The 27480-nt window shown below is 38.8% G+C and overlaps 1 protein-coding gene across 14 annotated transcripts in view; it reads left to right on the top strand.

Moving 5' to 3' along the window:
- DOCK10 (dedicator of cytokinesis 10) overlaps positions 1-27480 on the top strand; it is a 277997-nt gene that overhangs the window by 130763 nt on the left and 119754 nt on the right. For all 14 annotated transcript variants that reach the window (XM_055290801.2, XM_063645746.1, XM_063645741.1 and 11 more), the window contains exons 4-7: positions 15513-15595; positions 26013-26085; positions 26359-26481; positions 26741-26875. In XM_055290801.2, coding sequence (XP_055146776.1) covers positions 15513-15595; positions 26013-26085; positions 26359-26481; positions 26741-26875 — 414 coding nt within the window. The remainder of the gene's footprint in view (positions 1-15512; positions 15596-26012; positions 26086-26358; positions 26482-26740; positions 26876-27480) is intronic.

Below are 27480 nucleotides of genomic sequence, written 5' to 3'. Positions count from 1 at the left end.
AGATGGGGTTTCACCATGTTGGCCACACTGGTCTCAAACTCCTGACCTCAAGTGATCCGCCCCCCTCAGCCTCCCAAAGTGCTGGGATTACAAGCATGAGCCACCACACCCGGCCTGATGCCCCTAATACATTGTTAGGAGAAAAAAGCAAGTCACAGAATTGTAGTATGATATCATGAAAGATATATAATACTTATACATATATACATAAATATGTTTATATAAGGCTAGGAAAAGGATAAAAGAATGCACACATCAAACTCATAACATTGGCTACCTCACAAGTTTGGGACTGTAGTGGGAGGGGAGAGATTGATTTTCAACTTATATAATTCCCTTTTGTTGTGATATTACACATAAATTTTGTAATTTAAAAGCTATTTTGGAAAAAATTAGTTAGAATATATTTTTAGTAGAGCTGGGGGGGGCTGGGCATGGTGGCTCACGCCTATAATCCCAGCACTTTGGGAGGCCGAGGCAGGTGGATCACCTGAGCTCAGGAGTTCGAGACCAGCCTGACCAACATGGTGAAACCCCGTCTCTACCAAAAATACAAAATTACCTGGGAGTAGTGGCACATGCCTGTAATCCCAGCTACTTGGGAGGCTGAGGCTGGAGAATCGCTTGAACCTCAGAGGCAGAGGTTGCAGTGATCTGAGATCACATCATTGCACTCCAGCCTGGGCAACAAGAGCAAAACTCCATCTCAAAAAAAAAAAGAAAAAGTATTTTTCAATGCTGCCAGAATTGGAAGCAACTGAAGCCTGTTACCTAAACTTATCTGCAAAAGTTAAAAATCCAACATAATTCTTCAAATCATTAGATAATTACCTAAAAGACTACTTGAGATTCTTTATTATTATTATTATCGTTTTAATTTGCTGATGAAAGTGGCATGTGGAGCACTCAAAGTTTCATGCGTGTCCTGCTTTAAGATTCCACCCGCTAGGCTTGTCTTTCTGTCATAGAAGTCAATTACGTTCAGCAAACATAGTCCATTCTCAGTCGTTTTTAATCCAACTACTACGGATTTATAAATGTTTCTATCATTTTAGGAAGTTTTCATTTCATGGTCCTTTTGCCCTCTTTGGGGGTGTATACGGCATTTGTGTATTTCCAGTTTTCAGCAGTTTCCAATTGCTCTCACATGAACAAGTGTTCCTAGCTCGTGGCTCTGGGTCTCTAGAACCCAAGACTTTCAGAGCCTTGGATTTGGCTGCCGGCCTCCTTCAGCTCCTGCCTATTAACACTGCCTCATTTTATTGCCAGGCATGTTTTCAAGATAGGGCCAGTTAGCCTGAACTCTAAATTCTGGGACCATTCAGAACCTCCACCCCCAATCTCTAGATCCAACCAAGGTTTCAAGTGTAGCTACTTTTCCAGGGGAAAGATGGCATGAAAAGCAGGTAAGTGGATCCATATAACACAAGAGACTTCAAAGGACTATTCTAGGGTTCCCAGAGGCCTTCAGTTTTGCTTGTGTTTCAAGAGCTTCTACCTCACAACTTCAAATGTCCAGATAGATCTTTTCATCTATCCGTAGTTCTCTGAGAATGTCACCTTCAGCTGAGGACAAGTTGACCAGAAAATTTGCCTTTATTTTATTATTGCTCCTGGGGGGAGATTTCTCACCTTCACTTTTGTTCCCACCTTAATTCCCTTTCAACTGCTTGTAGCCTTCTTTTCTCTCTTGTACCTCAGCGTCTTACTTCTGTAAGAACTGCTCCAAGGAGAAACCAAGTAGAGTGCCTTTCGCCCTAGATCCCAAATATCTGCTAAACTTTTATGTTGCAAAGCTCAGGACAGAACATTCAACTCTCTTGGGCAACATGAATGAATCTTCTTATCATATTTTTTCTCAACTGTATGGATGTAAAACAGAAAAAAAAGAGAGAGAAAGGAGGAAGCCTGGGACAAAACTATTTTATTCCCTGCTAATTTTTCTGCGTCACTAGTACTGAAAACCCTGCAAAAATTCCCATAGTAGTCCTTGATTTTAAGGATAAAGATAAAGTGAAACCTGTGCTTTATAGGATGGGAAGAAGATAAGCCCTGCTTACAAATATCCTGTGATGATAATGGAACATGAATAGTCAGGCCTAGAGACAGCAGATAAAAAGAAAGAGGTCACCAAAGAGCTGGGCTAAGACTGGGAAATGGTCCCAGAGAATTACACTGCAAAAAGCCTTGACCCCAACTGCTAATAGCAGCTAACCTTTATTGACTGCTTACTTTGTGCCAGATACACTTCTAAGCCCTTTACTTGTAGCAATTACAAACATATGTTTGTTATTATCATCATTATCACCTTTTAATAACAAGGAAACTATGTTATAGAAATATTGAGAAACTTGCCCAGCCAGCATTAGACAGCCAGGAATAGACAGATCCAACATCTGGACACATGCCACCAGCCCCATCCCTGGGCTCCTAACTGCGATGCTAACTGCCAATAGGGTGTTTTGCTATAAAATTGCTATGTTCTTCTGGAAAGAAAACTTCTCTCGGTCTTCACCCTCACAGCCCCACTGTGGTTTCTGCTCAGGTGACTCTGATGCATACAGTCAGTGGGCCACACTTTCAGGAACATTGGCTGGATTTTTGAAACTAGATTATACTAGCACTGAAATGAATTCATTGACGTTTGTAGAGCTTTGTAGAAACACTTGCTTGACCTACCACAAGTGTATTAAGCAACCTTATTGGTCCACCCTGTGCTAAATTGCCCTGCGGCTCCCTGTGGGGTGGCAAGGGCAAATACCATGGTTGCTAGGCAACAGATTGGCAAGAATCTAGTTTCAACACATCCAGCTCCGTAAAAAATTTGAGTTTTCTTTCACTGCTCTCTACTTTGACAATTCTCAGCTTCTCATGAAAGGCATTAGGCATTCTTTTTTTTTAATCTTGAATGACATCATATTTTAATAGGAGTTCACTAAAATGAACAGCTTCTTCCTTTTCTGTTTTATCTGTTATTAATTCTCCTCCCTGTCTCTTAAATGTAAAATTAAACATTCCCCACACAAAAGCATAGGCTTATTTCACATCCATTAAAACATTGCATGTTAACATCAAGCTCTAGTTGAGTACATAGTTGCTTATACATTGTGTGTATGTGAAAACTTTTGAGAACTCTGTGAAATAGCTATTACTATCTCATTTTACAGCCTAGAAAACAGGCTCTGAATGAATAATGAACTCGCCCAAGTTCACACAGAGCCAGAATTAAGGCTCTGCTATCCTTGACTTCATATTCCATGTTCTTACACATTTTATTGTCTCTGATCCTTTGATAAGTTCCTTTATACCACATGCTCACTAGCCTGACTGGATGAGGGTACTTCCACTCCTCACAAGGGAACGTATTCTTCATTTTGGCAAACTATTAACCTTTCTGCCTTAGTTTTTCCATCTTTAAATAGGGATATGAAAAATCCTAATGCTGTGATTCTGAAAATAAATATAGCAATAGCATGAAAACACTTGGAAAACAACTACGGGAGAACATTGTCTTTATCTGAATCTCGTTAAGTGGCTTAAAATGAACATCCATAACTATAAAAAATATCTAAACACTTCCGTGATAAAACAAGCACCATTCCCACAAGGGGTTTGAGGAGGAGAGGGGGGCAATTAAAGGGATCTAGAAATAGGATGCAAATTTCCTAAGCAAAACTTCTGTAACAAAGTTTTTATTTTAATATACACAAAGGGATCATATAAAGTCAGAAGAAAGCTCAGCACACTAATTAAAACCAAGCTCTTGGTTCAGTCTCTCTTAACAAAAGGAGATGAGGGAGCAAAGAATTGACGATAATACAGTGGCTCAAGAGGGAACAAAGGTCTAGGGACCACTTCAGCTGAATGGCTGAGAGAAATACTGACAAAAAGTACTAAGGTAGCAAGTTACTCTGACAACAAAGCCCTCTCTGATTTCTGGAAACCAACGCTGCTGCAGGAGTAGAATAATGATAAGTGAGGAGACTTCATCCAAGTCTCATTTTGGTCATGGCATAAAACTCTTGGGGACTTAGGAGGTATGATAACATTGAAAGAACAGAAGCAGCTGGGTGCAGTGGTTCACACCAGTAATCCCAGCACTTTGGGAAGCCAAGGCAAGAGGATTGCTTGATCTCAGGAGTTCAAGACCAGCTTGGGCCATATAGTGAGACTCTATCTCTAAAAAAAACTTTTCAATTAGCTGGGCATGATGGTGTGCACCTGTAGTCCCAGCTACTCAGGAGGCTGATGCAGGAGGATGGCTTGAGCTCAGGAATTTGAGACCACGTGATTGAGCCATGCGTATGCCACTGAGCTTCAGCCTGGGTAACAGAGTGAGATTCTGTCCGTAGAAAAATAAAAAAGAATAAAAGCAAATACTTATCTCTACAGCCACATCTACACATGTACACACACACACACACACACACACACACGATGATGATTATGTACTGTCTTCATCCGAATAGTACTAGGTTACTGGGGCAAGGAAAAGTTCAGATTTTAAGCAAGGGGTTCAAACCAGAAATGAATTCTGGAAAGGAAAAAATAAAAATGAAAACGGGACCCAAGACTAAATGGTAAATACAAATATGATTTAAGGCGAAGTAAATGTTGTTGAAATCTCTAGCTGTCCATAAAAAATACACACACACACACACACAAAACTCATTTAAATCAGGGCAGAAGCCAACTTTATGTAGGCACAAAATGTTCTGCAAGAGGCTAGGTCTACAGGATGTTCCTAAGTGTCCCACACACATAGAAACACACACACACACACACACATATTCAGAGTCTTTTATTAGCTAATATCCATCAAGACTGTCTTAGAAGGGATATGAAATGAAACATTTCTAAAATGTATTTGACCATGTAGAAATTCTGCCCGTTTTTCTCCAAGTGTCTTTAAGAAACACCTTTGAGAAATGTTAATGTAAATGTGATCCAAGGAGATCACCAGAAACTAGAGGCACAATGTAGTTCAAGTAAAACAGAATCAGCTGTTAGGTGAACTGGGGTGTGCATTTCATTCAGGCTGATTCTAATGAAGAAAAAGAAAATATTAAACGCTCCAGGAGATCAGATAAATTAGTTGTTTTCTTTTCATGGCCAAACCTCTATTCTTTTTTTTTTTTTTTTTTGAGATGGAGTCTCGCTCTGTTGCCCAGGCTGGAGTGCAGTGGTGCGATCTCGGCTCACTGCAAGTGCCGCCTCCCTGGTTCACACCATTCTCCTGCCTCAGCCTCCCGAGTAGCTGGGACTACAGGTGCCCACCGCCACACCCAGCTAATTTTTTTGTATTTTTAGTAGAGACAGGGTTTCACCGTGATCCGCCCGCCTCAGCCTCCCAAAGTGCTGAGATTACAGGCGTGAGCCACCGTGCCCGGCCCTCTATTCTTAATTCCTATTGTTAGCATCAAAAATGTCTACCTGTGTTCAGGGAGGTCATGCAATTCTAAGACACAATTTGGCACAAGCCCCAGTGATGGTTGTTCTATGGACTTACCCTCATACACCAAATTATAAGTATAAACAATGTTACTCTCAAAGTTTGAAGTAATTAACAATGATCATAAATGTCAGTGTAATACTCTTTTAGCCCTTAAATTTCTCCCTTCATTCCCCTACCTAATTATCAGATTAGCCTTTCTTTTGTCCTAGGGGCAAATGTGAATCCAGTGGCATAAACGAGGTATATAAGACTCTGCTAATTGCAATTCAGTTAGGTGGAGCTAATTATCTTTACAAAGAGTGAAATTATCTTTACAAAGAGTGAAATTTACATAGAAATTTCCTGTCCCACCGATTTACTGTTACTACAGATCACATTGTGTCGAAAGCTAAAGTGTATGTGATAAAGAGAATCAACTATTGGATGAAAGACTAGAAGAGGTTCATTATCCAACATGGCCTTAACCACTGGCTAAACACAGTCCCTGCCCTCAAGGTGCATACCATCAGGCAGGAAGTTACAGACCTCCGATTAGATTTCTACAACACACTCTGACAATACCCCCTGGAGTACTACTTTAAGGTAAACAAGGCCGGGTGCAGTGGCTCACACCTGTAATCCCAGCACTTTGGGAGCCCAAGGTGGGTGGATCACCAGGTCAGGAGATCAATACCATCCTGGCTAATATGGTGAAACCCTGTCTCTACTAAAAATACAAAATAATTAGCCGGGCATGGTGACAGGTACCTGTAGTCCCAGCTACTTGGGAGGCTGAGGCAGGAGAATGGCATGAATCCAGGAGGTGGAGCTTGCAGTGAGCTGAGATCACACTACTGCACTCCAGCACACTGCACTCCAGCCTGGGAGATGGAGTGAGACTCCATCTAAAAAATAAATAAATAAATAAAGATAAACAAGTTCAGGTTTGCATGTCAGAAGAAACAACTAAAAGCATACCAGAGTATGGATTGGTCGGCTTGGGAAGGAGTAAGATTGAAGAAAAATTGGACAGATAGGAGACTATTTGTTTTAATAGTCCAGGTGCATAATTACAAAGAGCTGTATGGCTATGCGATTGTGGTACTGGTAAAGACCTATTAAGGAGATAGCACTGACAGGAGTTGGGGACTGAAAATAAAGTAGAGGAATGTGTTTATGATGACTGCCATAATTATGGCTTGGGCTATTACCTAGATGGTTGTGCCATTCATTTAAATAAGGTGCCCAGAAGAGAGTGAAGATTGCTGGAAGAATGAAGCAAGAAAGATAATCTCATTTGCCAACATGCAGAGAGAGACATCCAAGAAGAAGGTAAATACATAGGTCTGGAGCACAGGAAAATGTAGGCAGTTACTCTAGATTTGAAAATTGAAGCTTTAAACCTGGAAGAGTATGCCCACGAACACCAGAGAACTGGGCTGGAGCTGAGAAGGCAGGTCCCTGAGCCACACTCTCACTAAGGGGCAGGCAAAGAGGACCCTGTGTAAGGAATGGAGAAGGAGTGGGCAGAGAGGAAAGTGGGGAACAAGGAGACATCGATATCTCAGAATTAAGGAAGAAGGGTCAATAGTGAGAGAAAGTGCATCAATGGCATAAAATGCCAAAGAAGAATCAAGATGGGGGCTCACTGGATTTAGGTATTGTTGTCCCTTTACTTGCAAAGCATAAACCCACTTCAGGAGTAAACCCAATAAAAATATTAGAATTCTTCAGGCAGAGTGCCCAACGCATACCAAAGTTAAAAATAGTTCCATAGGCCGTTTATTGATCTTTAAATTGTGTACCAATATACTGCTTAATGTATTGCAGAGCAAAATTCTGTAAACATGAAAAACAATAAGATCCAATGAGTATAATATTGAAAATGAAATCTCTTCCTCTTCTTCCCTTGCACATTTGGACTCAGACAAGTAGCATTTAATTAATTGAGGAGAAAATTATGAATATTCAAGATAGGACTTAAATCCTAAACATAGTGAAGAAAATTACAGAGGAGGGGAAGTTGGCTATAATTTAAAAGTACTTCATGCTGCTCATTTTTAACTGAAAGAAATATATCTAACTAGAATGAAATTTATCTTGTCACAAGAAAACATGGAGAATTTCTTTTTTTACTTTTACAGTTAAAATAATTCTATATGCTTTGTGTTTAATTTTGGACTACATATATGTAAGTTGACAAAGAAACCATTCTTTTGGCCAACATGCCTTTGTTTAGTATACTTTATACTAATTTTTGAATTTCATATGTAGAATAATGTGCACTCACACTTGCCCATATATAAGAATGTCTCTTACTAGTTGATTTTGGAGAGTGGGTTGCATGTATAAATAAATTAAGTAAAAGTGAATGCTGTTTTCTGATCCTGAAACATTGGGCAGCAAATGAATGACTCATATGTATTTATTAACTTTAGACCAGAGCACAGTTAGCATGGAGTTTCTCATCCTAGAACAACTCCTATACTGTGACCTCAGGGCTATATGAACAATTAAAATTCCTACAGCATGTTGAGAAAAAAAATGAAACCACAAACATTGCTTCAAAATTTTGAAAAAGTTACATTCTTTCTTAATAAATTCATGTAGATAAAAATATTTGTATGTATGCTTTATTTTTATTTTGGTTTTGTTTTGGGGGTTTTGGATTTTTATTTTTTGAAAAATAAGGCTCTTCATTCACTAATGAAGGTCTTGCTGATGGAGATCTTGTTGGAAGTTAAGGAACTTTTTATTTTGTGTGTACTTTTTACAAAATAAATTTAAAGCCATGTTTATTTAATGACTTTAAAAATGTAATGGAAAAATTAAGATATTAAAATCTGTTGTCTTACGTTTGGCCTAGTTGTGTTCATATGTGGTGACTGTATTCCTATCATGGCCAAAACAAAATGGATTGCCGCAATTTTTTTACACTAAATGTATAACACTAAAGGTAATAAATACACAAAAAATGATTAAGATAAATTCAAGTGCATGTATTACTTACTGAACTTAGGATAAAATATATCTGGGAAAAACAGTTGAAAAATGAAAAAAAATGGTTACGTGTTTCACATTAAGAACTCTGAAGAAACTTATTTTCCATTCACTAAAATCTCTAGAATAATAGTCTTGTTTCCAAATATGAAAACCTTCCCTAATTCTAAATTGGCTTTCCCTTCTCCACAATAAAAATCCCCCTAAAATGTTTGGCAGTAAGTGAGTAAAACACAAATGTACAAGTTAGAGGCATTGGAGCATAAGAATAAAAAAGAACCCATTTTTAAGTTTGAACCTAAAATTTCAATTGCACTGAAAAATAACCCGGGTTTTATGCTTTACATGAGAGCAATGATTGGATCATAATAGTACCAAGGTGTTTTAGTACCATCCATCATTCATGTCCTGACAAATGACTTGTGAGATCTAGCTGGGAAATTAGAGTGCATGTTCCCAGGTCAAAAAGTCTACTTTTATAATTTATTCAACTGCCTTAACACAGCACATTTTGAAAAGAGAAACCAAATATTTTGGTTCACTTTCAATTTACCATGAATAAAGATACTGAATGAAAATTTAGGCTACCGTAGTTCAAAGCAATAAAATCGTCTTAAAATGATTTTCCCCTGGATTGGCCCTCGATATGACGTTATATTTTACAAATGGGCATGCATGCTTATATACATAGTAACACCATCTTATATCAAGTAGTATTTTTTAAAAACCGGAATCTGTTAAATTAGATCTATTAAATTAGATCGTGCTGTGATTTCCGAAACTGAGACATTCTTATATTTACATTATTTACTTTGCCCAAATTCATTATTTCTACTTCTCCCTCAAGAGTGTGTGGTATAAGTTTTTTTGTTTGTTTGTTTTGTTTTGTTTTGCTTTGTTTTGTTTTTTGGGACGGAGTCTCGCTCTGTCGCCCAGGCTGGAGTGCAGTGGCGAAATCTGGGCTCGCTGCAAGCTCCGCCTCCCGGGTTCACGCCATTCTCCCGCCTCAGCCTCCCGAGTAGCTGGCGCCTGCTACCACAACTGGCTAATTTTTTTTTGTATTTTTAGTACAGACAGGGTTTCACTGTGTTAGCCAGGATGGTCTCGGTCTCCTGACCTCATGATCTGCCCGCGTTGGCCTCCCAAAGTGCTGGGATTACAAGCGTGAGCCACCGTGCCCAGCCAAGTTTTTAAATATTAAGTGTTCAACTGGTTTGTGTACTGCAGAAACTAATTATTACACTTTAAAAGAACACATAGTGTGATCTAGTTGAAGACCAAAAAAAAATGTTTTCAGTGCCTTTTCTCTTTTTCACTAAAATGTCAATGTGTTGGGTAACCACACATCCTGGTTTGCAGGAATAGTCTCGTGTTCTAAGGGTCAGCCTTGCTAATAGTGCCTCCTTTCACTCTGAAATGTCTCAGTGTGAACAATAAATTATCTGGCCACTCTTTCAATGCATAATTTGCCTAAACTCAATTTCATGATGCTTCATTTTCAGCATTTATACAATAGCCACAATTACTTCTCAACTTTATAAAGAACGGCATGAATACTAAAATTGCCACCATCGTTTTACAAATACAGAATTATTTCCAGCAGTGACTAAGGGCCAAAATGAACACGTTTATGCTTGCATTAATCTTTCTGGCAAGAAACTAGTCAGGTAATTAAATAAACCTCTATAGCCAGAAAGAAAAATAATTTTGCATCTAAAAAAAAAATCCATTACCTGCTTATTACTATGTAGCCAGAATAATCAACCCTTTTACGAGATGAACAAATTGTATTGCCAAACCCAAATTGCTATTTGAGGTATATAACATGATTTGAATTGATTCTAATGATTCTCTGAAGCAGCGGAACAAGGAGAAAAATGAAATATTTTATTTACAGCACCTTAGGGTGTTCTTTATAATAGCCCACTCATTTTTAAACATTTAGATTTTTAGAACTTTCAAAGTATCATTTGTAGTCATTTCCAGAAGAAAATGATACAGATGATTATTGATTTAACAAATAAATATTGAATGTCCACTATAAATAAAACCTCATACTGGAGTTGATATGTCCTTTTAAAAGGCTGTGTCTAGATGAGTGAAAACAAGAAGATAATTCCAGCTACTAGAATCCACTGTGTGAAACTAGGACCCCAAGGCTCTCAGTTCATGGTCAGACAAGGACTGGACCACATTATCACTCATGTGGAATCATGGAATCTACCTGGTGAAGTAGCAACATTTCTCCATCTCCTTCAGAATCACCTGTAGTACTTTTTACAATGTAGATTTCTTGGCACTCCCTCTAGAGATTCTGATTCCATGGATCTCAAGTGAGACCCAGGAGCCTGAATTTTAATTATCGACTCCAAGGACCATGGATATACACGTTTTAGGAAACTCTATCCTTATGGCACAAAAGCCTTTGACCATGTTGACTTTGGCCTGCTTTTTGGTGTCTAAACACATACAGGCAGAGATGGCAAGCATAAAGGCTGACTAAGCAAACATACTAAATGAAAAAAAGGTGAGCCAGGACATCACTGTTTGGAGTAATTAACCATCTCAGAAAGCTCTTGCTCAATATTCACAGTCTTTGCCTTTGAAGCTGACTGTGGCAGCCTCCAGTTGAAAGGGGATGAGGAGCTGGCATTTTGAAACAGGTGCCGTGGGCTGGGAAGTCAGTAAGGGAAAAATGGAGTCATTGCCTTACTGTAACAAGCAGAGTTGTAGCCTGTGCCTTTGAATTTGCAACAGATCATTTCAGCTTAGATTTTGGACAAAGAGGAGCTGTAGTCATAATTATAATAGTTTTTAATGATCTCCTTAGAGTGACTGTGTGGGCTGGAACAAAGAATAGAGAATAATTTTCTATGCGTAACATTTCCAAAATGCCATAACTATGTAGGAGAAATGGTTATGTGTTTGTAAAATGCACTGGCTTTCTCAAAATCACAGAAATCACAGATTTAGAAGCATTCTTAGGAGTCATCTAGTCTAACTCTGATTCTCATCTACCCACCACCAGATATACAAGGCCTAGCAAATAAAATCAGAAGTAATTTGATTAAACAGAACCCTTTGATAATCAGACCTAATATATTTCTCAAAAACTTCATTTTTAATAATCAAGGAATATAAATTGTTATTATTAACTGTTGTGAATGTGAATTATAGATTGAAACAAACTTGCTGAGAAAACTGATGTTGTTAAGCAAGTCCTTATTGAGTGCTTACACTATGCTAGGTGCTTCACACGAATTATTTGATCCTAGTGAAGGTGGTATTACTTAGGCAGATGAAAGCATTTAGATATATTAAGTTATTTGAGATCCCACAGCTATTAAATGGTAGAACCAAAATTCAAAACTAGGTCTGTCTGATTCTAAAACAGAAACAGAAATATTATACAACAAAACATCCAGAATGATGGTCCAAATGTGGCTTGTTTTTAAAGTTTGCAACCATCAAACAATTTATAAGTTAGCTGAATAGACTTTTAGAATCAGACAAATCCAGTTTGAAATTCTGTTTCTACCACCTATGGGGCCTAGGTCAAAGATCTGAATCTCTGCTTGCCTCTCTAATCTATAAAATGGGAATAATAGTCTCAAAGAATGCTTGTTAAGACTGTATGCAAAGTGCTTAATAGTACAGTATCTGACAAACATTTACAGCTTAAAAAAAAGTTTTGTGTTTTTTTTTTTTTACTAATATCATACTAATATAAGAAAGTGCCACATTCATTTTTGGTCAGTGAAATTCAAGACTAATATATCTTAGATTCGGCTACACCTGTAGCATATTGTGAATGTCATGCATAACATGATGAGTGTACATGTTTATCATGGTCAAACCTAGGTACTATCAATAGCAAGAAAGGACAGTGAATAAGTCAATGCATCTGTGTCCCATTGAAACCTCCAGATCAGAAAGTGTGGAGATAGAAATTATGTTGCAGAAATTTCTAATCCAGTCCAATATTCTGAATGCTCAAGAGCTAAATCTGAGATCCAAACAAATAAAATGTCTCGACCAAGATCACATCAGGAGTCAGTCCTAGTCCCAAGACAAGAATAAAGCTTTCTATCCACTAGTTCCCAAGGCTGTACCCTCTATTTTCATTTTGCTAACTTAGAATATACACTGGTTTGGCAATTTTCTATTTTTATCAAATAATCTTTAAAATACTCTGAGCATTCTATCCTAAGAAAATAATCAAAATAGGGTGGTATGGGGGGAGAGTAGGAGGGCCATATGCATGATGATAGACTCTGGGGCATTTTTTTCTATAATGTCCTTGGAAGTAGCCATAAAAATGACTTACTTTGTTCTCTCCTTTACATCTTTGCTCAAGTCTCACCTTTCCTGTGAGCTCCATGCTAACCAGCTTATATAAATTAATTCCTTTGCTCCAAATCTCCCAGCCCTTTTCCTTTGTTTTATTTTTCCCATGACACCACCATTTTCTAACATATAATACAATTTACTTAGTTTTTTATATGTTAGATGAAGATAAAACATTCCAGCAAAGGAGCATATTAAGGCTCAATTTTCAGCCCGGCGCGGTGGCTCACGCCTATAATCCCAGCACTTTGGGAGGCCGAGGCGGGTGGATCACGAGGTCAGGAGATCAAGACCATCCTGGCTAATACGGTGAAACCCTGTCTCTACTAAAAATACAAAAAATTAGCCGGGCGTGGTGGCGGGCACCTGTAGTCCTGGCTACTCGGGAGGCTGAGGCAGGAGAATGGTGTGAACCTGGGAGGCGGAGCTTGCAGTGAGCCGAGATCACCCCACTGCACATCAGCCTGGGCGACAGAGCGAGACTCCGTCTCAAAAAAAAAAAAAAAAACAAAGGCTCAATTTTCCTCTTATTTCCAGAAACATGTGCTTTGCAGAATTGGCTCAGGCATTGGCAAGATGCTACAGCTCACCATACTGTTTTGCTCAAATTCCCCATCCATTCCAGTACTTCCAGATCCCCTGACTTCCCTTTTACTATTCTTCTCTACATTCATCTGTCTTGCCACTGTTGCGTTTTTAAGCTCTCCTTTTGTCCTGCGTTCATAGCTGTCATCCTCCTATGCCCACCTCTGTCCTAGGGTCACTCCTTGTTTTGTTCTCAGTCCCCAGTTTGTGTGTGGGCACCTCCCTGAACAAATAAAGCCGTGGTGCTGAGAGAACTCCAGGCCAGAGAAATCCAGAATAGCCCTGTCCCCTCTCCCTGCGTTTTTCATGCATCTCGAGCCTCATGCCTGGAATATGTGTTCTCCGTCCACCTTTCTATGATGCCCACTAGGCCACCTCCCTCCATCCTTTCTGCAAAGGCAGTGCTAACACTTTCTTTGCTGCAGCAGTCCTGCACCTTACCTATTCCCTTCTTGCTTACAAAGACAATCACAGGTCTTTACTCCTCACAGTGCAATAGATTTATTACTCTTTGTTTTCCCCCAGTGCTAAAGAACAGGTGTTCATATAATCCCAATGATAGCTGCTTACTCCCCAGAATCATGTAATTTTAGAATAGAAAGGAGTCTCAAAAGCCATCAGGTGAAATCCCATTACAGATCTATGATCAGTACAGTGCTAGGTGCATGGTAGGTGTTTGGAAAATATTCGCCATCCATAAATATTATATAATCAGCCATTACATACCCCTATATCATAACTATTCTGTGCCATTAATGTTTCTAAATCATTTTTGCCTATCAGTTATTCACATCTGTTTATAAAATCTATGAATAAACTGCAGATCATTATGTTAAGTGAAATAAGCCAGGCACAGAAAGACAAACATCGCATGTTCTTAACTTACTTGTGGGATCCAAAAATGAAAACAATTCAACCCACAGAGAAAGGGAGTAGAAGGATGGTTACTGGAGGCTGGGGTGGAGGGGAGGTGGGGATGGCTAATGGGTACAAAAAAATAGTTAGAATGAATGAATAAGGCCTACTATTTGATAGCACAACTGGGTGGCTATAGTCAATAATAATTTAATTGTACATTTAAAAATAACTAAAAGGGTATAATTGGATGGTCCATAACACAAACGATAAATGCTTGAGGGGATGGACACCCCATTTTTTCCATGATGTGGTTATTACACATTACATGCCTGTATCAAAACGTCTCATGTATATACACCTGCAATGTACCCACAAAAATTAAAAATAAAATAAAACAAAACAGAACTATGAATAATCACAGACAAAGACTGTGCCTTAGAAGGCATGAGATAAAACTGAAAAGCTAGTTTCAGGCTAACAGGAGCAATGATACAAAATGGAAAAGATTGGTTACTGAAGTAAGAACAAGAAGGAATTGGCTAAAATCATGACAAAAGACTCTTATATAAATAATAACATCTTTTCCTACTAAGAACTCTTAGATCATGTCAGGGCTTGCCAAAGGAAGCTGAAAAATGATGATTCTTGAGGTTAGCAGCATATCTGGTAGGATTCAGGGGCAATTAAATTAGTTTTTTGATAGAGTAAAATAGAATAAATATGTTGAATAGTTCCTCCTGTTTAATGGAAGAATGGAATGCAAATGGTTAGATTTCCATGGGAAATTGAAAATGATTGGAAAGAGCAAGCTCCTTACCTACCTTTTAAGTTGCTAGCATTCACACCACCCCAGAGGCACAAGACCTGTCTTCATGGTACTTTTTGCTTAGGCAGCTTTTTTAAAAATTATTATTATTATTATTATTATTATTATTATTATTATTTTTGTGAGACGAAGTCTCACTCTGTCACCCAAGCTGGAGTGCAGTGGCATGATCTCAGCTCACTGCAACCTCCACCTCCTGGGTTCAAGCTTTTCTCATGTCTCAGCCTCCTGAGTAGGTGGGATTACAGGCACCCGCCACCACGCCCAGCTAATTTTTGTATTTTTAGTAGAGACGGGGTTTTGGGGTTTTGCCATATTGGTCAGGTTGGCCTTGAACTCCTAATCTCAGGTGATCCACCCACCTCGGCCTATCAAAGTGCTGGGATTACAGGCAAGCGTCACCGCGCCCAGCCTTTTAATGATAATTTTTATATTAACAATTGTCATTTTTCTTTCTTTCAGGCTTGTAAATTTTATAGTTCCCAGTGGCATGTGGTAAACTACAAATATGAACAATATTCTGGAGACATTCGACAGCTACCCCGGTAAGAACCTGTTATGAGCACTTATTGGTCTTTTCCAAATATAGATGACATCCTCTGTTCTAGTCCTGCCATTGTTCATGAATACACATACATTAATCTTCTGTCAAGGCACATTTTTCAAAATGTATAAGTAAGAGTCAAGATAGGACATTTTGTTCAACATGTGTAGCTTGCATCTTCAGAGTTTGGATTGAGATATAAATATACTATGATTTAATTTTTTAGTGTAGTTTTGACATTCATTTATCATTGTATTATTATTTTGTGAGCTGTTTTTTCAGTAGCAGGCACAGGAGGATTAGAAAAGTACCATATGGCCGAATAGTTTTTCTGACAATATTCTGTATAGCATTCATATTTGTTACTTGTTTCATGCATTTTCATGCTGGGATATCGGAAATCATGAAAATAAACAACTTCCACAAAAGAAAGGTATGTATACACACACACACACACACACACACACACACATACGACCAAAAGGAAAATAAACACCTAATTTTGTTCCTGACTCTCAGGAACATAAGCCTTTGGAGAAAGTAATTTTGTTCTGCTTCTGCTCAAAAGTCACCTCCGCAGAAAAGCTCACCTGACTACCTGAACAAAAGTAGAAATTAATTCAGTGTCTGTTTCCCCTTCTAAAGTAAAAATCCCCAAAGGGCAGGGACTTTTCCCTGCAGAATTCCCTGCAGGCCTGTAAGAAGAATGCCTGGCACATAGTAGGTGTGCAGTTCTATAATTACTTATTGGACGAACAAACTGAGTAGATGGCAAATTTTAAAATACAATATTCCTGGATGGGTTTGGAGTTGCTCATATTTAAAGAACTTCCTTGAACTGGTACCACTCAGCTCACTGGTTCATCAAGCTAAGATTATGTAAATAATTCAGAAAAACACTTGAAACAATCAAAAGTTAAGTTTTTATTAACACTTTCCTCAAGTGAAGCACTGAGATGATACACATTGGATCTAATTTTTAATAGATACATGGTACAGAATTGGGAACCACTTTGCTGTATTTCCTGTGGCCCCAGAAGCATCTTTTCAAGACTTGTATACTTGGAAGCACTGCTCTCAATTTCTGAATGTGGAATTTGAAAGAGGGATTATGAACTAGATTTAAGAAGGTGACATTTGATCTTGGATATGAATCAACAGTAGCTGCCAACACGGGCATCTCAGGAAAGGATTCTGGAGAAGCAGCAAGGCAAAGACTGTGAAGTGGTGGGAACCAGTATGGTCACTTGAGTCAGGAAGACTAGAGCTTAAGGATGGAAGGGGCATAGTAAGATGAAACCAAGGACCTTAGGCAAGGGACCCTGTGTGCCCTGGAAAGGAGCTTGGATTTTACTTTCATTGCAACAAAAGTCTTTGGAAATTTCAACCAGGGGTGTGGCATGATCTGGTTTACCTCTTTGAAAGAACTCTTGGGCTACTCTATGGAGAATGGGACTGCAGGGGTGGCAATCGAAGGAAAAGACAGGAGGAAGCCATTTATTTGGGGGTTTCATTACCGTGAAGAGAAAAAAATTATGTCCCTTCTAAATGCAAATCTTTTTTCAAAACACTGAACAGTAATGTCTACCAGATCTTTGAGCATTCTTTTAGACTTGAGTCCCTGCTGATAGACAAGCTCTTGCAACTTCATGTTGGGAAGGTTCACCACACCCTAAGCTTTCCTGAGTAATTGTTACATTCAGAATGTCTGGGTGTTCATGACACAGTTTCTGTAGGCACAGCTGAAAAGCAAAGCATCTTTTAACATCAGGACTTCCTCTTTCTGAAAATAGTTCTGAGAAGTGGTTACAACTCGGAAGCTGTGTCTAAGAAGTTGGGAGACTGCATCTCAAGTTGAGAGGATGGAGACAGCCGTGTTTAGCCATCCTTTTAACTAAATGTGTTCCCACCATCTTTAGGTCCATTACACTCTTCAGTAGCTGTATCCCCAAACACTGTTCATCTTTCCTTATATTCATGATGCTGTAAAGAAAGAAAGCAAATTGGCCGGGCGCGGTGGCTCAAGCCTGTAATCCCAGCACTTGGGAGGCCGAGGCGGGCGGATCACAAGGTCAGGAGATCGAGACCATCCTGGCTAACACGGTGAAACCCCGTCTCTACTAAAAAAATACAAAAAATTAGCCGGGTGCGGTGGCGGGTGCCTGTAGTCCCAGCTACTCGGGAGGCTGAGGCAGGAGAATGGCGTGAACCCGGGAGGCAGAGCTTGCAGTGAGCCAAGATCGCGCCACTGCACTCCAGCCTGGGGGAGAGAGCAAGACTCCGTCTCAAAAAAAAAAAAAAAAAAAAAAAAAAAGAAAGAAAGCAAATTAGAGATTTCACATTCACAGTATTCTTCCTCTGTTAAAACAATGGAGAAAGCATCTCGAGAAAAAAACCAGTCCTGGACATTATTGCTGAATTGCAATTCTCATAGTTTGCAAGATTAATCTCATGAGAAGAAATAAAAAAAAATTAACTGAAATATTGTTGAGAATTTCCCTTACTTTAACTAAAGAAAGTGGAAGTTGATACCAAGAAAGGGAAGAATCAGACTGCCACAAAGTAAGAAACTTTGTGTATTCAAACTGAAAATCAGAAGTTCTAAAATATAACCCTTTCAGATATACCCCAGAACAATGAAGATGAGCACTGAACAGCAGAATTATTCTTTAAAATGATTTTACAAAGCTAAGCATTCCCCTCTAAAGACTACATGTATTTAGGTCAGTAATGGAAACAGACAATTTACTTGGGTCTTCTGAGGCTAATAGAAGTAAATCATTTTCATACCTCCTGGATTAGAAGAATTCTCCTATGTCTGCTACCAATTTAAATTGCTTATTTCCTTTTATGAGTTGCTGAGACTGCAAAATGAAAATTTGCAATTATAGAAAAGCAAAAAAAAGGTGAAATTTATTCTTTAAATTTAAATGCGTATTATTGACCCTTAAGATTTTCACTTTTTTTATTTTTAAGTGAGGGTCCATAGGAAGATACTGAAGAGATAGATGACTTCAGGCTAGAATGGAAAACATAAGCCTTTACACACTAGCAGTAGAAATCAGCACTTAACTTGGAGATCCCAGAAGAAAAAAGCAGCATAAAAATATATGATGCCACTGATTTCATTAATCCACTGGGTAAAATACAGAGATGTGTGACATATTAAAAATTTTTACCATGGTCGATTTGATAGAAAGAAGATGTAAGGAAGAAAAATTCATAAGAGTGTAAATTGTGACTAAAGATCAAATAAAGTGTGACCAGCTTACCTGGGCTGAAATAGAACAGATTTTTTTTTTAGTAAAAGCATTTTCTTGAGTGTCTACAGTGAGCCAGAATGTGCTGGGTGTCATACATGCATTATCTCATTTAATACTCATAACCCTGTGGAATAGGAACTGTTATCCTCATTTTATAGCAGAAACTGGGAAACTAAGAGGGAATTTACCCCAAAACTCACAGCTGATAACTGATGGGGCACTCAGGCATCCCCACACTGGGCAATCCAGGTCATTTGGGTGGAGAAAAGAGAAATGAGGCTGCCTATAGTTACTACCAATGTTGGATGCAAACACCAAAGGGTAAGGTCTGGGATGAGCCCTTTATCTTGGTATCCCTGAGGCTCTTAGAGACCACACAATGGTCCTGTGGGAAGGATTTTAAAGTCAGTAGCCACAGGTGCTGATCTTTTCATGACCTTTAAAAGAGAGAAGTCAGGCCGGGCACGGTGGCTCATGTCTATAATTCCAGCACTTTGGGAGGCCGAGGCGGGTGGATCACGAGGTCAGGATATCGTGACCATCCTGGCTAACATGGTGAAACCTCGTCTCTACTAAAAAAACACAAAAAAAATTAGCCGGGCATAGTGGCGGGCTCCTGTAGTCCCAGCTACTTGGGAGGTTGAGGCAGGAGAATGGTGTGAACCCGGGAGGCAGAGCTTGCAGTGAGCCGAGATTGCACCACTGCACTCCAGCCTGGGCCACAGAGCAAGACTCCGTCTCAAAAAAAAAAAAAAAAGAGAAAGAGAAGTCATTGCATAGTAGCCCCACAGACATGTGACTGAGCTTGAAGATTGCTCTTTAAAGGCAGGAGGCTGTGCCTTGTGGCTTATTAAAAACCGGATTGGGAAATAAGAATCTTCAGTAGCCCTCAAGCCTCAGCAACAATCCAAGCACTGTCTGCCTTCCCTGCCCAAGGGCATTGGACAGGCCTCCCTCCCGCAGCCCTCCCTCCTGCACTGTTTCCAGCCCCTACAGCCTTCCTTCCTGGATGCTCCACACTTGGCCCCTCCTCAGAACCTGTACTCTTGCAGCTCCCTCTGCCAGGGGATTTTCTCCTAGGTCATCACACAACCAGTTGCTTCTCCTCCTCAGTTTAAATGTTACCTCTCGAGAGAGGCCATCCTTGAAGAGTCTTTCTACATGTGGACTTTGACATTTCCACAAGGATCACTCTTCCCTCTTCTCTTCTTTCTCCTCTTCGATTTTTTTCTTTTCTTTTCTTTCTTTCTTTCTTTTTTTTTTTTTTTTTTTTTTTTTGAGACTGGGTCTCACTTTGTCCCCAGGCTGGAGTGCAGTGGCACAATCTCAGCTCACTGCAACCTCCACCTTTCGGGTTCAAAGGATCCTCCTGCCTTAGCCTCCCAAGTAGCTGAGATTACAGGTGTGGGCCACCATGCCTGGCTAATTTTTTTGTGTTTTTAGTGGAGACAGGGTTTCACTATGTTGGCCAGGCTGGTCTTTAACTCCTGACCTCAAGTGATCCACCAGCCTCGGCCTCCCGAAGTGCTGGGATTACAGCCAGGAGCTGCTGCACCCAGCCTTGATTTTCTTAACAACCATTTTCACTCAGAGAAATTATCTTATTTCTGCTTAATTCATGATTGACTCTCTCCTCCCCTAGAATGCAAGCTTCCTCAGTTCAGGAACTTATTTTCTGATATGTGGTTGACATTATTGCAGCTCTTCTGGGTGCCAGGTAATATCTGGAAACTGGAATGTTGAGTGGCAAAGGTGAATGGCCCCCAAGAATTAAGACAGCTCTCAATAATGCACATTCAATTTGATCAAGCAAACTCAGAATTAAGAAAAAGCCACTAATGAAGTGGCACGCTTACATTCACTACAACCCTAGCCCCAGATCTGACTTAAATTGACACTCTCTGGTCTGCATAGTTTTTAAAAATGAAGATTAAGATCAGCATGGATATGGCTAGGGACTACTGGGTTTGGCTGAGTTTTGCTATTGACTTCGTTGGTATTCTCTGTCTCGTATCTTCTGAGTTATTTTTGAATCATTAATACTTAAAGTGGATGTTTAAATAAAGTTTTATTTTATTAAAGAAAGAGTATGGAGATGTCATAAGTTGTAATATAGTGTTAAATATGACATTTGGGAAATTCCTGAAAACATTTCCAATCATTTGTCTGAAGCTCTCTTCTCTCTTTTCTAAATCATCTATTCTTCAAAAATATCAGGGAAAAATCACTGAGAAATTTTTACTTAATCTTTACTTTGAGAATAGTTTATGTGTATCTGTTGTACAATTTTTTATTATCTTTACTATAAAAAAGAATCAGTTCAGAAGACATCATTTTTGGTCACTCTGTGTATAATTTCAACACTTTCAAATTTTTCACACATACCTTTATAAGTTTTTTGCAAATTTTAAACCTAGGAAAAAGTTAAAAGATTGGTGTACAATGAATCCCACTAGTCCCATCATCTAGAATGTGTCTTTTATGTTTTGCTATATTTGTTTTATTACACACCTCTCCATCCATCCACCCACCCATCCATCCATCCATCCATCATCCATCCTTCTAGACATCTATCAATTTGTTTTATTTTTTGGTCATTTTAAAGTGGAATTTAAAACATTAACACACTGCCTCTCTAAACTCTTCGGAATGCACACCTTTAAATACAGCTATAGATGTCTGCAGTTCATTTTTTCTCTTTTGATATAAAATTTACATACAAGAAAACATGCAAATTGTAAGTGAACCATTTGATAACTTTTGACCACAGCACACTTGTGCAACTCAAACCTCTGTTGAGATAACAGAACAATGTTATCACCCCCAAAGAGTTAACTACCACCCCTCCCTGGTTAACCCTCACCTCTCCTTTTCTCTCCCCCAAGAGACAACCAGTGCTCTAATTTTCATAACCGTGGAATCATACCATGTGTGTTCTTGTTTCTAGCTTTTCTTACTCAGCACAATGCTTCTGAGTGATATCCACGTTGTTGCACGTATCAGTAGCTTCTTTTCCTTTCTGAGTAACATTCCTGTGTGTGGATCTACTGTAGTTTGTTTAGCCATCCTCCAGTGACAGACACTTCTGCGGCATTCTGAGCTGAGTTGGTCGTAAGTCACTAAATCTATGGGCTTTTGTGAAACTTTTGTGAAATTTATAGGCTATCTCAGTCATTATTGCCACTTCTCAACTGGGAGATCTGTGAAAAAAAAAACTTTCACAAGCATTTAGCCTTTTACGTTGAAATTCAAGAGAACCTTACTTTGTTTCGTCACTTTTTTGTTTTTACATCGTTACTAGTTTGAAAGTCTTTCTCTCCTCCTTGTTTATAAGTATCTTGCGGAAATTTACATTAATGAGACGCCTGGCCTGTATTGTGATCCACAGTTATTGAGAACAAATGCCTACAAAATTATTCTTTTGGAAGGAAGGATAAGCCATGCTGGCCAAAGAGGACAGAACAGGAGGTTCAGAAACAAATACCATTGCATCAAGGTCAAATGAAACTGATGGGAAAGGACTAACACGGGGCCAAAGGTTGACATTCCACTTTCAAGTTTGTCTTTGTTGCCTCTTCCTTGGTTTTCCCGATTCACTCTTTTTTCATTCAGTTGGGATGTTTCCTCCGTTCTTTCTTTACTGCTGTGCCACCATTTTAAGAATCCTGGAACACTCATCTTCTGTTCTCTGCAGACAGGGTACCTTGAGCAATTGTTCTGAAATCAGCCATTGGAACCTTCCTCTAAATCTCAGGCAACATGTCACCTCTCACAGGAGTAGGGGAGAGGGAAGGGTTGTATTTACAGGCTTTATTTTTGCCAATCAAATTAAAAGGTGAGCGAGACTGCTTCTTGTTCAGAGCATGTTAGATGGTATTAAGGAGAAAAGGAATATTTTTGGTGGGGTAGCAAGAATTTCCCAGTGATCCTAAAAGAACTCTCTGTCTCTGCTACTTCCTCTGCCATCCCATAAAGTTGACCCTGACCAAAAGAGGCAGAACAAGTTAACATCAGTGCAGGCAGCACTAATAGGCTTGACTATCTCTAAGGCTCTGCAAGAAGAAAGGATAACCTCCTTTGGAAGAGAGAAATGACAGCAATCTTACTTAATGTGCTTATTAAAGATTCACCTTTCCCAAATGCAGGCTTCTAATACCATCTCTTAAAAGTGGTTACAATGATAAATTTCCATGTTATGTCTATCTTACCACAATAAAAAACACTTCTTATCAGGAATGGAGAACATGGTTCTGATCTCAGGCTTTTCATAGTTTAACAGTGAGGCCAGTGTTCCTTTTGTGCTCTAACTTTCCCTGCTGAAAATGAAGGGAGGGTAAGCGTATTTTGAAGCCCTTACTTAACACCTATGTGAGTGCACAGCATAGCAATTTCATGCGTACTTAAGTCTAAAGAGCCCTGATCATTCACCTTCCTATCTGGAGTACCATCAACATAGGAAATAATTTCTGATGTGAATACCAAATGCACTTCTGATCTTTTCTTTCTCAATAGTCAGATTCAGAGGTTGCTTTTATACAATATAAATAATCTTAAAACAAATACCATTTTATTATCTCTGCATATTTGATTTTTTTCAGATTCCACATATAAATGAGATCCTACAATTTTTTTCTCCATGTCTGGCTTATTTCATTTAGCATAATGTCCTCCAGGTCCATCCATATCATGTCAAATGGCAGAATCCCTACTTTTTAAGGCTGAATAATATTCCATTTTACACACACACACATTAATATATACATACACACATATGTAGTCACACACATATATTCACACACATACATACACACATATATATTCACACACATACATACAAAAACATATTCACACATATATACACATATATATTCACACACACATACATATATTCACACACATACATACACATATTCACACCACATATACATACACACATATATATTCACGCATATATACATGCACACACATATATACTCACATAAATATATACACACATATATTCACACACATATACATACAAACACATATATATTCACACATATATATACATACACACACAGACACACACACATATACACTGAAACATCCTAAGTGTCCATTGACAGAGGAATGAATAAACAGAATGCTATACACACACACGTATTCACACACATATATACATACACTCATATATTCATATATACATACACATATATATTCATATTCATACACATATACGTACAATACATACAGACACACACACATATATATTCACACACGTATACACACACACATGCACACACATATATGGAAACGTCCTAAGTGTCCATTGACAGAGGAATAGATAAAAGAATGCTAGACACATACACACACACACACACACACACACACACACGTACACACAGAGAGGCCTATATTAATATATTAAACATTCTCTTTATCCATTCCTCTTTCAATGGATGCTGAGCATGTTTCCATATATTGGCTAGTATGAATAATGCTGCAATGATGACGGGAGTGCAGATGTCTTTATAAGCTGGCGACTTTATCTCCTTCAAATATATACCCAGAAGAGGAATTGCTGGGTCATATGTTAGTTCTATTTTTAATTTACTTAGAAACCTCCATACTGTTTCCCATAATGCTTGTAGCAATCTACATTCTCACCAACAGTTACCAGGGGTGAGAGGAAACAGGGAGAAGTCAATGAACTGATGCAAAGTAGCACATGTGCAGGATGAAGTCTAGAGAGCTAATGTACAAGAGGACTAAAGTTAGTGAAATCACATTGCATTAGTGATTTTGGTTAAATCAGTAGATTTTACTGCTCTTGTTACAAAAAAGTAACTATTGAGATGATAGTTATGTTAATTTGCTTCACTATAATACCATTTTACTATCTAAATGTATCCTTCTGATACCACCATGTTGTAAACCTCAAGCAAACCCAATAAAATTTACTTTAAAAAAGAAAAACATCCCATGAAATTTTTATACATGGGATTTTATATAGTAAAGGGGGCCAAACAGCTAGACATCAAGAAATGCCTGTACTCTGGATGGTATTGTCTGGTTTCCATTCAACCATTAGTTATGAGATAGAATCAAGCCAAATACCGTTTTATTATCTCTGCATATTTGATTTTTATAAGATTCCACATATAAATGAGATCCTACAATTTTATGGTTTATTTTACCATTTATAAAACCAGATGCACACTCTTGCTTCTCTGAGCTGGTCGGAGATGTTGCAACTTAAATAGGCATTTCTATGATATCATGGAAATGCACAAAGTGAATGTAATTGCTACCAATCCCTTTGGTGCACGTTTTTGAGGAGGCCATGGTTAGGGAGCAGCACAGCCTAGTGGCCACAGTACAGACTGGTTCTCAGGGTCATGGTTCTTCAGGGATGGGGCTCTTCCAATGACTCCTGTGTACCCTTGAGTATGTCACATACAGATGACACAGAAATGACAATGAAAATATCACTCCTTAATATTCCACCTACAAATGTGGGGGAAGGAAAATAGAAACTCCCCAGCCTTTCAAATTGTCCTGATTGCCTACATTTAACTCAAAAAGATATGTGTAAGTTTATGTAATTAGAAGGCCAAACGCTGGTGGCTCATGCCTATAATCCCAGCACTTTGGGAGGCTGAGGTGGGAGGATAGTTTGAGGCCAGGAGTTCAAGACCAGCCTGATCAACACCACAAAACCCAATCTCCACAAAAAAATACAAAAATGGTGGTACATTCCTGTAATTCCAGGTACTACTAGGCGGGGGTGGGGGGTGCTGCAGCATGAGAATCGCTTCAGCCCAGGAGGTGGAGGTTGCAGTGAGCCAAGATCACGCCGCTGCACTTTAGCCTGGGCGACAGAGTGAGACTGTCTCAAATATATATATATATATATATATATATATATATATATATATATATATATATAAAATTAGTAACTCCCTGGTTTAAAATAAAGATTTATATACTGGAATAAGATATCATGGCAGAGGAAAGTTAATACTTTCAAAGGAAATGAAACACTCAAAAGATTACATTATTTTACAAAAATTTGTAAGAACACCAGCACTATAGTTGTTATTGTTACCTGGGGAGCAACATAAAATGAAAGCCATCTCCAATGACAAATCAGAATCTTTTTTTTTTTAATATCAGAGCAGAATACAAACCAGAGAAGCTTCCTTCACATTCCTTTGAGATTGACCATGAAGATGCTGATAAGGATGAAGTAAGTAAATAGTTGAAAGTGAGATGTTTAAAACATGAGGATAATTAGTTTCGGTCTTGCACTGAAAGTTTCGAGTTCTGACCGGTTTGTTGTAAGTTGTAGTAGCTGTTGGTGGTAGGGCTTTTAGTCAAAATGAATCATGTTTGTTTTGAAATTGAACATGCTTATTTAAGATGAGTCAAAGAGAGGAAAAAGAGTCTTTTTTTTAAATGCAGTGTCTAGGATCTAGGATCCACAAAAGATGGCTGTCATGCTAATATGCCTTTCCTACAGGATACCACTTCCCACTCGTCTTCCAAGGGGGGTGGAGGAGCAGGAGGAACTGGTGTTTTCAAGTCTGGCTGGCTCTACAAGGGGAATTTTAACAGCACCGTGAACAACACTGTTACTGTTCGGGTAAGGAGACATCAAGACTCATCTTTGTCTCTGTCACCCTTCTTAACACTCCCTCCTCTGGTCACAGCACATAAGAGAGCCATTTGCATTGGGTTTATGTTTCATGTAATATTTTATTTATGAGGAAGTAGGATGCTCTTCTCTAGAAAAATGTCCTAGAAAAATATAGCACTCCTGAAGGAATTAGAATAATTCTAATTTCTATGAGTAATAGCACATTACAATTTGAATATCTCCTTATATCTTTTCCTTTATTTAGTCATTCAAAAAGCGCTACTTCCAGCTGACTCAGTTGCCAGATAATTCCTACATTATGAATTTTTACAAAGATGAGAAAATATCCAAAGAACCCAAAGGATGCATCTTTTTGGATTCCTGTACAGGAGTGGTGCAGGTGAGTAGACATCCCTTTTCCTCCGTGGGATTTTTTTTTTATTTGAAAAGTATATTAAACAAATATTCATGGAGTATCTGATATGAGCCAAGAGCTGCTCTAGATTCTAAGAATTCTGTGAAAAACAAGGCAGCCTGGATCTCTGCTTTCACAAATCTTACTTTCCAGAGAGAAAGAAAAACAAGAAATAAGCAAAGACATGAATAAGCAGAATAGAATCAGCTGGTAAATTTTTCAATAAAGAAAATAAACAGAGAAACAGAAGGGAGACAGAAGAGTGGTGAGGTTGAAAAGGAATATTAATACTCAATAAGGGAGAAGAGCATTTTTGAAGAGAGATCATTTGATCTACAGACTAAAGAATGAGCAGAGGGCCAGGCGCGGGGGCTCATGCCTGTAATCCCAACACTTTGGGAGGCCAAGGCGGGTAGATCACTTGAGGTCGGGAGTTCGAGACCAGCTGGGCCAACATGGTGAAACCCCATCTCTACTAAAAATACAAAAATTAGCCAGATGTGGTGGCACAGGCCTGTAATCCCAGCTACTGGGGAGGCTAAGGCAGGAGAATCACTTGAACCCAGGAGGCAGAGGTTGCAGTGAGCCGA

The sequence above is a fragment of the Symphalangus syndactylus genome, chromosome 8 (genome assembly GCF_028878055.3).
Source record: "Symphalangus syndactylus isolate Jambi chromosome 8, NHGRI_mSymSyn1-v2.1_pri, whole genome shotgun sequence".
Lineage (NCBI taxonomy): Eukaryota > Metazoa > Chordata > Mammalia > Primates > Hylobatidae > Symphalangus > Symphalangus syndactylus.
Note: the sequence above shows the minus strand (reverse complement) of the source record. Positions and strands in the feature narration are given on the sequence as shown.